The sequence below is a fragment of the Poromitra crassiceps genome (genome assembly GCF_964638095.1).
Source record: "Poromitra crassiceps genome assembly, chromosome: 23".
In the NCBI taxonomy this organism is placed as follows: Eukaryota; Metazoa; Chordata; class Actinopteri; order Beryciformes; family Melamphaidae; genus Poromitra; species Poromitra crassiceps.
The window spans coordinates 21,956,796-21,970,139 of NC_139639.1; the positions used below are offsets into that span (position 1 = coordinate 21,956,796).

General features: G+C 43.2%; 1 protein-coding gene across 2 annotated transcripts; it reads right to left on the bottom strand.

Annotated features, from left to right (window-relative positions):
• Nucleotides 1-3: 3 nt before the first annotated feature.
• fubp1 (far upstream element (FUSE) binding protein 1) lies at nt 4-13,053 on the bottom strand. Of its 2 annotated transcripts, none has more exons than XM_083658919.1 (19): nt 12,947-13,053; nt 12,365-12,455; nt 11,805-11,846; nt 11,587-11,629; nt 11,419-11,465; nt 11,241-11,312; nt 11,060-11,117; nt 10,760-10,922; nt 10,475-10,573; nt 10,029-10,211; nt 9,819-9,921; nt 9,191-9,433; nt 8,465-8,625; nt 7,817-7,968; nt 7,593-7,675; nt 6,957-7,082; nt 5,479-5,541; nt 3,594-3,751; nt 4-3,276 (listed from the first exon to the last, which is right to left on the bottom strand). In XM_083658919.1, exons 1-19 carry the CDS (start codon nt 13,034-13,036, stop codon nt 3,268-3,270), a joined length of 1,986 nt encoding a protein of 661 aa, XP_083515045.1. In that variant the 5' UTR covers nt 13,037-13,053; the 3' UTR covers nt 4-3,267. The 2 variants fall into 2 exon arrangements, with proteins under 2 accessions (XP_083515045.1, XP_083515044.1); XM_083658918.1 differs by having other exon boundaries at nt 12,332-12,455; nt 12,947-13,051.
• Nucleotides 13,054-13,344: the final 291 nt, after the last annotated feature.

Consider the following 13,344-nt stretch of genomic DNA (forward strand, 5'->3'; position numbering starts at 1 on the left):
ATTTGTGACAACTTTTATTAATGGACATGGCAACAATGCAAAGTCAAAACAGTGATTCCAAAAACAAGAATACATTTGATAATATACACAACACATGAAACCTTAAATTTGTTTACCTCTATGGCATGCTCCTTATTTCTGAATTGTGTTTTTGTCTTCTACACCCCCACGAACTGTGTTGAGACACTTAGCTCAGAGGAAAAGAGCATCTCGCACTCATAGTGAACAGCTTCGAACATAATGCAACCTTTCACTACATAAAGTGTGGTTCAATTTCAACAAAAAGCTCACTAAGCCAAATTTACTGCCAAAAAAAAGGCATTCATTGACATCCACAAAGTACATCGGTTCCTGGTCCTCGTCCAACTTTCTAAAGCATTGTTTCTAAGCAAATTCCTATTATGACAGTTAATTGGTGAAAGCATTCAAGCGAATCAAGAAAATTGAAACTACCATCAAACAACTCTGAATACACTATGGCATGGTTAGAACAGTCAGTCCGAGCTGAAAACATGTATCTGGCCAACACTTTTCAATCACAGAATTTGCATTTCATTGCATTGCTGTTTACCTTATCACTGGAGCTCTCGAATGGTCTACGTTCAGCAGTGGGATTGACTCCTTTTGGGACAAACTACCACAGGGCCTGATTCTACGACCTAAGCTTGCAGCATCCTCCAACACTGTGAGCGAGAAGTGAAGGCAGCAACGTTTCAATAGTCGATTTGCACTGCACTTGGGGCAAAGTCACACCACCACAGAAAATGCATGTATTTTACGATTGCGACCTGGTTGTTGAGCACATTTCTAACCTCTGACAACAGGTTTGCATTGCATGCAATGTGTTTATACCAAAAGTCAAAGAGGTCACAAAGTCAAGCATCATTGATATTACTGCCAGTCTTACGGAATGCAAAAATAAGTCTAAGATCGGAAATACTAAGCACATACTACAATGACAATATTTCCATACTGAGCCTAGGCAACAAGTGGAATACTTTTGTTCAAGTTGGGTTAAGTCAGATAGTCAAACTTGATGTAACGAGTCAAACAGCTCATACCATGCAATTCATTCATGAGCACATTATTATTTAAACAAGGGCTGCTGATACTCAATATCCTGGACATTGCTTACGACTCTAAGCACAGATTCATTTTTAACGACACAGGTAAGCATTTTTGCACCATGTATATTGGTCATGTCACTGGTCAAAACACTGGTTTCCTTAGGTTTCGCTTACCTGTGTTATTGCAGCAGAACCTAAGGTGCAAGGTCTGGGACGACACTGCAAAGATCAGATATTGCACTGTTTGCCATCAGTGAACAATGCAGTCAGGCAAATATTTGACTTAAAAATTAGTAGCCTTTCAGAACAGTGCTCATTCAGATAGTATGTCTGATGTCAACAGAAATTCTGCATGGCTGAGCTAGTCAGAAGCACTTCCACTAATGGCATTCCACATGCTCATAGGACATTAGAAATAAAACTGCAGAAACCTATACATGCTACATTGAACGGTGCTGGAATCAGTCATGAATGAAACAGGACTCCTCTGAGCAACTTGAATTAATCTGGTAATAAATGGCATTTGAAAACATGATCATCTCAACTAGACAATGGCACTCAGCATGTCAGATGTTCAAAACGCGGAAACCACATGTACAGTCAAGAGTTCCTACCAGGAGTGTTAGAGAGAACGCTGTAAATTAGACACCCTCAGTTCAGACTTCACACACACAAAAACAGTCCAACTGGCACTGAATTGCTGCCTACAAGGAGAATCTACAACAATCTACAATGCAAACTGAATCAACACTGTATGCGTTCAGAGTCTGAATGTTATGCAGTCAGTGAAGTCAAACAAGGGGAAATGTAACAGTCTCACAGAACATGTGGAACAAGAATCAAAAAAGTCCAAAGTACTATGCCTCTTTTCTAACATTTTATACTTACCCACAATTTAGGGGGGGAAATTGCATATATACTGTATATATATTTGACAAAATACTACATTTGCTTGCACCTTGTCAAACATCACAAAGCGTTTGTCTCTTAAAGTCACAGTATTGTACTTACAGTATAGGAGGGCTCAACTCATGGACGAAGGACTGCTTAGCCACCCCGAGCCTATAAACCTATGTTCTTATATTGGATAAACACTAACAGAAGGGGCACAGCAAAAACGACTTTTGCAATTGTTTATATTATCAAAAAAGGTATTTTTATAAAAGTCCAACAAATTTATACATGTGGGTTCACTGTCAAACATTTGGAAATGGGGGAGAGAACAAATGTTTCAATGCAATGCATTTGATACAGTGACAATTTACCTTACTGTCCTGTAAAGGAACGGCACAAAAACACTAAAAATATGCAACATTTCTTGCAACCACGTTTTCTGAGGAACATGTTGGGAAAAAATACTTGCTTACCGCTTTTCTAAACTTGCCTGTGAGGGAGGAAGTGACTATCAAGGCAAAACACAGTGCATACTACCTCAACAAAGTCAGCAAACCAGGCAAGATTAAAAAGAATGCCACAACAACGCAGTTAATGCATGAGTTACATACATAAGCCACCTCTAAGCTTTCTTACGACAAACTTCCGCCTACTGCTAGAGTCAGGGCAATGGTCAGTAACAGGAGTATAAACAAGGTCTATCGGCAAGGAAACTTCATTGGTCTGAACCACTCCGGATCATTGCACGCAAATAATGTATCTAAGAGCCTTGTAGACAGTTGGAGAGAGACAGACAGGACAGCGCAACTTTGAGTCAGCCATTTTGGACAATAAAAAATAAAAAACAGGCCTGCATCTGAAGCTTTTCCAAAATCCCCATGGTAAAAACAAAAACATACATCATTTCAACCCTCTTTTTTTACCACCCCAACTTACCAACACAGGAGGTTTCATTTTGTTTTATTGCAAAACACAACAGGCATATCATTTTAAAACTGAGATGATTTACATGGTAATGACTACAGTTTAATAAACATGAGTTCTAACCACATTTGATGTAGATACAGGGCTGGAATGACCATATGTATAATTACCTCACTAAAAACAAAGCATTTACAAGAAAAACAAAAAACAAAAAGAAAAAATGGGGGAGGACGTGTTCGCCGGGTAATCTGCCATCTATGTGAAACACTTTCAAACCAAGGGAAATTTAAGATCTTCATCAAGGCGTCTGCATCCAAACATTTAAACAAAGGATTTTGTTTCGACATCGACAATGTAGCATTTACTTTATGTCCACTTCACATTACTGGCCCTGTGCAGAAGAAATACATAGAAGATACGTTGCATGTTAACAGCAGAAACACTGGACTCAGCTTCCCAAAATAAAGAGCTAAAAACCTGTATGGGAAGGAAGCGGTGTGGTTAAATCTGCCGAGCTGCTGCATCCACCGCCGCCCTGCAAAACCTGCGGAACAAGAGGGTTAGGGCAGAAACAACGTGGCTACACGGTCTCTTTCAAAACACGGGGATTTGAAATGTGGGTTAAGAGAGCTTCAGACAATAGAGGAGACGCAGGGAGGGAGACAGAGATAAATGGATGCAGAGGGCAGGTTCTTAGCGGGGGTGTACCTGAGGGGCTTGCGGTGCGCCGCCCATGGCCTGTGGACTGGCTGTGCCATAGTAGGCGGCTTGCTGGCGGTAGTACTCTGCCCAGGCAGCGCTGTAGTCTGGCTGGCCTCCAGGCTGCGTGGCCGCTGCAGGCTGTGCGGCCTGAGGGGCAGCTTGACCTGGAGCGGAAAACACACCAGCTGCTGTTAGTACGACAAACAACCTCTGCTACAGATAGACTACACAGTCTAATGCTGGGTTTAAGTCACAGGGAAACGGCATGTTGCTTCCGTAATGGTCAAAATAGGTTGTCGGGGAGGGCTGTAACCAAGCAGCCAAAACCATGGGTGAATTTTGAACCCAATAATGAAGTGGTGGCAGTCACCAATTCTCATAATGTCCACTTTATAAATTATGATGGGTGGGGCAGAGAGGTTTGTTTAAAAAAAAAATTCTAAATCTGCGGTGGTATTTGGTTAGAATTTGTATGTTCACCTACAGATACACCATGAAGAAATGACTAAAAACTGTTATCCAGGCATAGTAATACTTTCACACTTCAAGTTCATTAGATGGTGCAGTCTAGCTTTACACACACACCAAAATACTAAATAATGACCACAGAGATTCAACTGCTACCAATCATCTTTAACAATGAAAAATGTTAAGATCATCTGGAGAGTTGTAATCCTTTTACTTTTGAGGCGGAGAGCCTGGTGCGTGTAAGAAGGGGAACGAACCCTCCACCGGTCCTCTGGGTGGCGGGACAGAAACCTTCCGTCTTTCTCTGGGGCAGCTGTGGGTGCAGCTGCTCTACTACAGAGGGCTGCAAGGGGAGCACAGCTGCCCATGACCTACTATCCAACTAATAGACATACTACTAAAAATTACATCCAATAATATATCAAGCATTGTAGTCAAATTAATTCTTCAAGATGAACTCCCATCCAAAGGCAGAAACAACAAAATTAAGAGTTGAATGAAAAATAGCTGCTCGACAGGCAAATCAAGTTTGGGCAGAATACTTTTGTTTTGTTTCCCTTATGCAAATTACCTCTATTAAACTCTCCAACTGTCAGTCTAGGCTGCTCACATAGTCCCTCCTTTTTTGTGATTGTTTGCGATCAAAAAGGCTTGATTTTGCAGCAGCTTTTCGCAAATTGCTAGTTGATGGGGAGGAATTAAAAAATAAAAATATATTACTACCTAATGGCAACTTTTCTCAAAAATTGCAATGGAAGTTGCTTAGTTTTGAGATTATTTTGCATTAAAAATACGGGAACTGGCTAAAATTGCAAATTGAGGAACCTTTTGACAAATTGAATGCCCCCGTAAATATTGCAGAGATTGGTTGAATTTGCATTAATTAGTGTGATGGCAAAATACCAATTACCTGGACGGACTGCACAGTCACCAAATCTGTCAAATCTTTCAGCTAACAACTTCGGGGCTTCACAGGTTCAATTCTTCATTCTCTCATTTCTGGATTTGGGTCGTTTAAACCAGAACTATCACTATAATAATCTATAATAACTATCATAATATAATATGAATAACACCAAGGCCTACAAGTAAACAGCATTCCCCTTTAAATCCATCTTAATATGACTACCAAATAATCCTATTCCTAACTCCAGGATCACACTTAATCGTTCCACGCAACATTTCCACAAAAGATTTCTTGGCGCAAATGTATCGAGATAACACAAAATTAGACACTTGAAAAAACAGGCTTGTTTCAGCTGATTGCCCGACAAAAAGTTATGAAAATTTAAAAGTACCCATCAAAAAAGATAGAAAATGATTTGCAACAATGATGCAGATCCAATTTGAAATGAATGACCTTTGATAGATTGTTAAGTGTGATCCCAGCCTCAAGTTTGACTTGACAAGCAGGAGTTCTGACCTTGTTTCTTGTAATACTCCTCCCAAGCTTTTGTGTAGTCCTGAGGCTGCTGACTCTGTTGACCTAGAAATACAAGAAAACGGTGTCAAGGGCATCCAAGTGTCAAACAGCATACACCAGAAGACAATGTCACACAACTGCACACAACTCACAATCTACATTCCTTACACCCATCATACCACTGACCTACAAATCCATTAACGTTGATTCACTTTGCATTTTATCCAATTAAATTCAAATTGGCATTAGCTGGCGCTGAGCAGACAGCTACACATTTCAGTCATCAAATACAGTATGCACACGAGACCGCAGGAATACATTCAAGGCACATGAGGAGGTGGCAATACTCCACCATCAGTATGGACAGAGCCCTAAGGTAGTCGAAGCTACTCTTAAGGCTGTTACACACCAAGAGCAATGCGAATATACAGCACGAAATTGCGATGTGAATTTTGACCCACCTGTCAATCAAAGCAACTCGTCGGAAGCAAATTTCAGAAAAATCTACCTTGGTCCAAAAAAAACAAACACCGCAATAACGCCCGGTGAAACCTCGCCGTTGGTATGCACGGTTGCATTGACCGATATCGGTCCGAAAAATATTGACGTGCGAATGAATCGCACAAAAAAGACGCTCCCAGTGTGTAAGGACCTTTAGGCTCATAAAAAGGTGATTCTGTGTCTTGACAGCACAGTCAAAAGTATCACATTCTAAACAGCATTTAGCCTTTTTCCCTTCTCATTTTGTGTCTAAAATGCAGGAAGTAACACAGGTGCAAGCAAAACCGTAATGGGGCCCCGGCACTGGATCACCAAATGGATTGGAAGTTGGAAACCCTCATTAATGTTCTGTTTGTACCCGTGTTACTTCCTGCCCTTTAGACACAAAATGGGTGAATTGGGTGGGAAGTGAAAAAGGCTAATGGGCTGTGAGAAGGCTCCACGGCCTGCCATCTGTACTTTACTGTGCTTTTCTTCCCAAACCTCAACAAGAAGCCTGTTCAAAGCCCACTGGCTGTTTAGACTGTCTCTTGGCAATAGGTGGACACTGAAGCTATGTTTAATTGTTTATACCCATTTTCTTGTAATATTCCTCCCAGGCCAGGCCTGGGAGTAATCTGCCTGTCCACTTTGACCCGGGGGCTGCCAGTCACCTGTTAAAATGGTACAATGTAATTGTAACCATTCTCTTTAAGGGCAGTTTGTCCTCCACCTGCCTAGATCAGACCCTCGGCCTAGGGGTGGTGGGGGAAAACTATCCTGTCCATGGTGTCAAAAATTTAATACAATTTTTAAATAAATAAAAAAAGACGCAAAGTAAATTAAAGATGAAACCAGCTCATCACTGGTCAGGGACAAACCAGTAAGTAGAAATGAGTAAAGCCATTAAACTAGACTGCTCTACTACTCTGTCTAAGCAGATCTGGCTCTCTCTTACAGAAGCAAAGACAGAGGCTATTGAGGAACAGGCTTGTTACCTTGGCCATTGGTCTGAGTCGTGCCTGGGGCTCCGCTGGTGGGCGTCATGGGAGCCTGTGGCTGCCCACCATACTGAGAATAGTAAGCTGCCCAGGCTGCCGCGTTGGCATCCGCTGCTGCTTTATCTGCACATAAAGAAACATGTTAAGTCACCACAAAGTAAGGCTGAGTTACCTCAGCTCAGCCTTACTTTGTGGAAAACATGCTGTGTCCACTACATAATACTTCATATGGATGACACCTGAATGTAATCTACTGTATTTTCATGATCTTTAGGTCATCTTGATCTAAAGGCTTGTTTCAAATTTCTTTTAGACAAGATATACAGTGATGTTGATGCTTGTGTGTATGAATTTTTTTCCAAAGCCTTGGCATCAAGGCACAAGGTGGCTACTTAAATATAAAATATAAGATTGTTTTGATTTAACACTCTGTGGGTCACTGCATAATTCCATTTGTCCCGTTTCATAGTTTTGATGCCTCAAAAGATTCGTCATTTTCACTGAGGACGATGGGCGAAGTTTTGCTCCAACATGGAGGGTAACCATGGCAATGAAAGCTTCCTAACTTGCTCAAAAGAGAGCCATGGCTTGCTTTTCCTTATGCCACATGAACCAATGGCAGCAGGTACTCACTTGGATCAGGCTGGCCCTGCTGCCAGTGTCCGGGAAAGCCGTTGCCCCATCCCTGAGGCTGGTAAGGCGCAGGACCTGGACCACTGAGGAAAGTGACAAAAACAAAAACGCATTAACCCACAAAACCCTGTACTGTACTCACGTGTATGAGACCAACAGTGACTGCAACTAGCTTAAATTCCGAGGTGACGAATATTAAAATAAGAGCAGTCTGCTGTACTCACTGTGGTCCTGGAGGGCCCTGGTTGTATGGTCCAGGGTTGTATGGGCCACCCATGGGTGCCCCGGGGGGGCCAGGTGGCCCGGGGGGACCGTGTGGGCCAGGACCTCCATGGGGGCCAGGAGGGCCATGTCCACCCATTGGAGTGACGGGTCCCTGAGAAGGCAGACATGACACGATCAGGATACAGGGATGAAAAGGTTGACACACACACACACAGGCAGACAGAAATGCCCTATTTTGGCATCCTAAAGGTGACTAGTTTGCATCTCCGGGGTAAGGCATCTTGGGTATATATTTTGACAGCAGCTGTTTCAGGCCTTCTAAACAGTTTATGAAATTATACTACTGATATTTTACCAGTGTTCCACTCATTTCATACAGCATATATTTCTCTTTTTTTATTCCCCTTATCACATTATTCTATATTCCTTCAAATTGCCTCAGTCAGTTCTGCTGCTGTTAATTTGATGCTGTAATCTATTCTTTTCTCCAATAGCTTTCATTCATACAGTCTACTTAGCATGTTCAAGTGTTTAAACTGCCATTTGCCTATGGCCCTATGTCTTTCTCTGCTAGATCCCAATAATATTTGCTGGAGGAATGACCCAGTAATTAGCCATCTCCTCCCAGGTTAATACCAAACACTCACCCCGATCTTCTCCTCCACCAGTTGCCTGGCATAGTCGATCTGTTGTGGGGAGCCCCGGACTGTGAACATCTTGAGGTTGGGGTCAGCGTTGGGCGGAGGGTTCCTCTGTAGCTCGATCCTGGCTCCAGACTGCTGGCTGATGCCCTTGATCGTCTCACCGCCTGGAGCGTTCAAAAAGAAACGTCAAATCAACAGTCAAACACATCTTCACTTCTATTAAACAGACGTCCTTATCCAGAACTAAGTCACTCCATAACTATAGTTTTCCATTGCCAACTAGTAGAATCTCAGTTTGGGATTTCCTTGCAAAAGGTAGAAGTATCATTTCTGTTGTGATTCTATTAAACTAAATTATATTTTCAAATAACCAACGTGGTTGCTTAGCGTGACGCTAACCACTATGTTACTGCAAAGTCTATCGTGTAGGTCTCAGATTAGGGTAGGGTTAGGGTTATACATCACATATTCAGCGTGGTGCATGAGTTTTCATCACAGACCATACACATGTTTTAAATGTCTATTTGAATAAAGTACAAGTCCAACTAACTATAAAATCAGATTTTTTTCCCCCTGGAACATTACATAACAGTTCAAGAACACTCCGCAAGTACGTCACTTTGGATAAAGCATGTGCCAAATGACTAATTGTAATTGAATACTCGCCAACCGTAACAACCTAGTTTCCCAAAAAAATCCCATGTGAAGTTCTTCTGCTGGGGCACTTGCCTTTTCCGATGATGAGGCCGGTCTTCATGGTGGGGACGGTGAAAGTGAACTCCTGCAGGCCACCAGGAGGGCCCATGTTCCAGTTGCCCTGCCCGCGGCCCCGGCCTCTGCCGCCTCCACCATGTCCCGGAGGCCCCCCCTGCTGGACGCTCCGCAAGAGGTCGGTGATGATCTCTGCTGCGTGCTGAGCCTGTTCAGGAGGACCCATGATCTGGGCTATCCTCTCTGGTGTGCTGCCATCATCTGCAGGAGAGAGCAGTATAATCTCAGTTTGGGGATTTCCTTGCAAAAGGTGAAGTAAAATTTCTGTTGTGAAAATAATGTTAAACTAATAGTCTATTTTCAAATCATTAACATGATTGCATAAAGTTGCAAAGTCTTGTGTGTATGTCTCAGATTAGGTTAGGGTTATACATCACGTTTTCAGTGTGGTGCATGAGTTTTCATCACAGACCATACAAGTGTCTTATTTGAATAAATTACATTTTGTAATTTAGCCAACGGTGTAACCCTCAGATCAAACTTTATACCTTGGGATTATTGGCGGGCCTCTACAACCAAAAGGCTAAACTTCCTGGGTCTAAGCTACAGATAAACAAGATGAAAATGTGAAACCATCAACACTCACCCTGCTTAAACTGGATCCTAACCCCTGTGTCACTCTGGATTTTCTTGATCATCTCGCCGTTCCTCCCAATCACGATTCCTACTGCAAACCGGGGAACAGGAACCTGGAGGAGAGAACACAGGGCCAAAGTTAAGAGACCACACTCCACGCCTCATCCTCCAACTGATAACCTTGTCATTCAACTGATGAAAGGACATGACCAATACTCACATCTAGGCTTTCTCCTCCTCCTCCTCCTCCTCCTCCTCCACCACCACCACCACCTCCTCCTCCACCACCACCTCCTCCACCGCCGCCGCCTCCACCTCCTCCTCCCATCCTGGAGCCATACTCGCCCCTCTGCTCCCTGAAGCCTTGGTCTCTGATCAGCTCCATCACCATCTCTTTGGCTTGCTGGAGAAAGACAGAAAGAACAGTGGTTTCCATCACACAGCTACTCCACTGGCTTACATCCACGTGAAGGAGGTGTTTACTAGGCCCAAGTAAAGTGTTCTGGGTTCTTTTTTAAACATTTTATTTTAAATTTTAAGTGTTCTGGGCTCTTAACAGGGATGCAATCAGGGACAACTCATGATTGTCATGATCACACTGTTGCGTGGCCCAATAAAGGTTTACTTTTCAAGTAAATCAAGTTGTTTAATAGTCAAGACACCCACCTGAACTTTAAAGGGTTCTCCTGAAATGCGGAGAGGTTTGTCTGCGCCTGTGTTTTGTGGTCCTTCTTGGATCATGACCATCTTCACTCCGGCTCGTTCCTGAGGGTTATGGGGGGGGGGGGGGAATATCAATGATTTGCAGAGACGTTACAGATGTCTTTGCACTAATGAAACACAAATTAAAGACTCTCAAAGAGCCAAATATGCCCTCTGCTTAAAAGGACAGTGTCACTACACCACCATTCTGCCACTTTATTTGGTCTCTGATGCTGACTGGAGACTCACCTGAAGGCTTTTGATGGTTTCCCCTCCCTTGCCAATGACAAGGCCGGCTTTAGAGGCTGGGACCATAATCTCCTGGACAGACATGCCTGGGCCGTCGTTGTGGTGGAATGCTGGAGTTGGCCGTCCCTTGTCGACAATCTCTGTTAGTAGCCTCTTTGCGGCCCTAATTGGGGTTAAAACCAAGATTAGTCAATTCCATCACAACTATTCAAGCCTGGAACCTACAATGAGCCAACAAAAAGGCAGATTAATGCTAAGGGGAGGGGGGGGGGGGGGGGGGGGCAAAGGTTGATAACTTACAGGATGTTGTCTGGTGATCCTGTTAACGTTACCGACCTCTCTGGCATCCCACCACTGTCTGTATAACAGAGAGGGAACCGTTAAAAGCGTTAACGCACAACTTCTGACAACAGATGTGTTCAATACCATTCATTATTGTTCAAATCTCCATTATCAACCACAGTAGCAAATCTCAACCTACCTGGGGCAATCTGTATTTTACACCCAGACTCTTGCTGCATGCGTGATATCTGCTCGCCTCCTCTTCCAATAACTGGTGGAGAAAAAAGATGATCTTAATATCCGATAACATTAAAGAGACCAGGCAGCAGGTTTTTGTTTAAGTTTAGTGTTTGTATATAACAATAAAGTCAACTCACTAAATCCAACCATTCCATCAGGAACCTTGAATTCCTCTGTCGTCGATCTGAGAATTATGAAAAATTAAGTAGATGTCAATATGGACTTTGTAATATGGGACCAAATGTGGGTGTAAAACCAATTGATGTGATGGCAAAAACCGAGACAGTGCAACTCTCAATATCTACCTTGGGGGACCACCCATTCCTCCTCCCATGGCTGCTGAAAACGCTACAAAGAAAACACAAGATAAAGGGAATGCACAATGTCACATAATTAAGACATTAATTAACAATTTTGACCAATTACTACATATCCAAATGCAGATGGCAAGTATTGAAATTAATTTACAATATTTGCTTTAGGCCAATTACTACAGAATAATCAAGACAGGGCTGATACTTACGGTCATTGGACATTGGAGCCACTTTCTTTGTCTCTGGTTGGTCTGTGAAGACATGGGGAAAAGGCCAACATAAGAACCCACTGTTGAACCCATTATCATGTTACTGACCTGACCGGGTTCTCCAAACTGCAGTTGGGGATTCATATATCTGAAATTGGCTTGTCAGCATGGCCTAAAATATGAATGTTAGGGCAAAGAAACAGGGGTATTGAATACTTTAAACTGTTAGTGGTCTTATTGCCAATGAATGCACTAAGATAAAGCTGAGATGCAAACACATGCCACTGATAGACTAACATGTAAAAACATATTACGGACTGCATAGTCATAAATAATAGACATTACAAACCAACATTACATCCCTTGTTTAAATACATTATCGCTACAGCTCCAATCGAAATACAAAACATTTCTACTTGGTCAAATAACGTCTACGTTAACCAATAACATTACCTTAGCTGCTAAAACATACAAGCAAGCATAACTGACGAGACTAAACTTGCAATGAATCGATTTAAGCCACTGACCTATATTGAGGTTAGGCATGGGAAAATACCCACCAGCATCTTCCAGGGGCCTTTTCTGGCCTCCGTAACCAAACTCGTTTGTTGTCGGTGCCGCAACGCCGTCACCTCCGATCTTTGCTGCGATCTAAAAGCACAAAGATAACGTTAGACAACACATTTATAAGTTTAGTGAATCCCTTCACAGGGCAGCTGGTATCTTCTCTGCTGTATCTGGGCAGAAACGCGCTGGCTGCCTGCGGCCTACACTTCGGCACGGAAGTCGGGCCCAACAAAGGAATACTTCCACATTCATGAGCCTGCGAGCTATATTTGCGCAATGCTGCTCGGTTGTTTTTTACTAACACAAGCGAGTACAACTTTATCAAACGACTCCATATCGAATATTTAACTATCAAGCACACTTGGCTATCATCACTTTCACCGACCATGGAGCCATGATGTCCACATTTTTGCGCTGTGGCGTAACGTTAGCTTAGCTTAGCTAGCCGTGTATGATGTTGCAGGTTTAACTCCAAAGCTTGGCGCCCAGTGACGGAATAAGAGCCGAAACTCGCGATTTCCCACCGATTCCTTCAAGACTGATATATTGATAAGTTAATTGATTTTCTATCTTACCTGTCGCGCTCGTTGAAGCGCGTCTTTAAAGGCGTCGTTCATTCCACCAGCACCAGAAGACGGAGGAGCCACGTTACTGTAGTCAGCCATAACCTGAACTCGTCTCCTCCTCGGCGAAACAAGATGGCCGGTTTCATTTGCGGGAGGAGCCTCGCGCGGTCATATGTTTTATCTCGCGAGATGAGACACAACATCCATTAGAAGCAAGGTGACCGCCTACTTCCTGCTTCAGCACATGGTCGCCCACCCTGCAGGTGCCGAGCTGGCCATGCAGCTTGGCCGCTGCGTGGCCTCGCCTGCAGCTCAGCTGCTGTGTGGCCTCGCCTGGTCTATTGGCGTGCGCGCGCGTGTGTGTTGCTCACAAAATGGTATGCTGCATTCGTTTATGGTAGGTGAGG

Coding starts and splice junctions, on each gene's coding strand:
- fubp1 (XM_083658918.1), bottom strand. CDS start 13,036: ATGGCTGACTACAGTAACGTGGCTCCTCCGTCTTCTGGTGCTGGTGGA. Junction 11,313..11,418: donor TGATGGAATGGTTGGATTTA/GTGAGTTGACTT, acceptor TTTCTCCACCAG/TTATTGGAAGAGGAGGCGAG. Junction 3,752..5,478: donor GGAGTATTACAAGAAACAAG/GTCAGAACTCCT, acceptor TTTCCGCTCCAG/GTCAAGCTGCCCCTCAGGCC.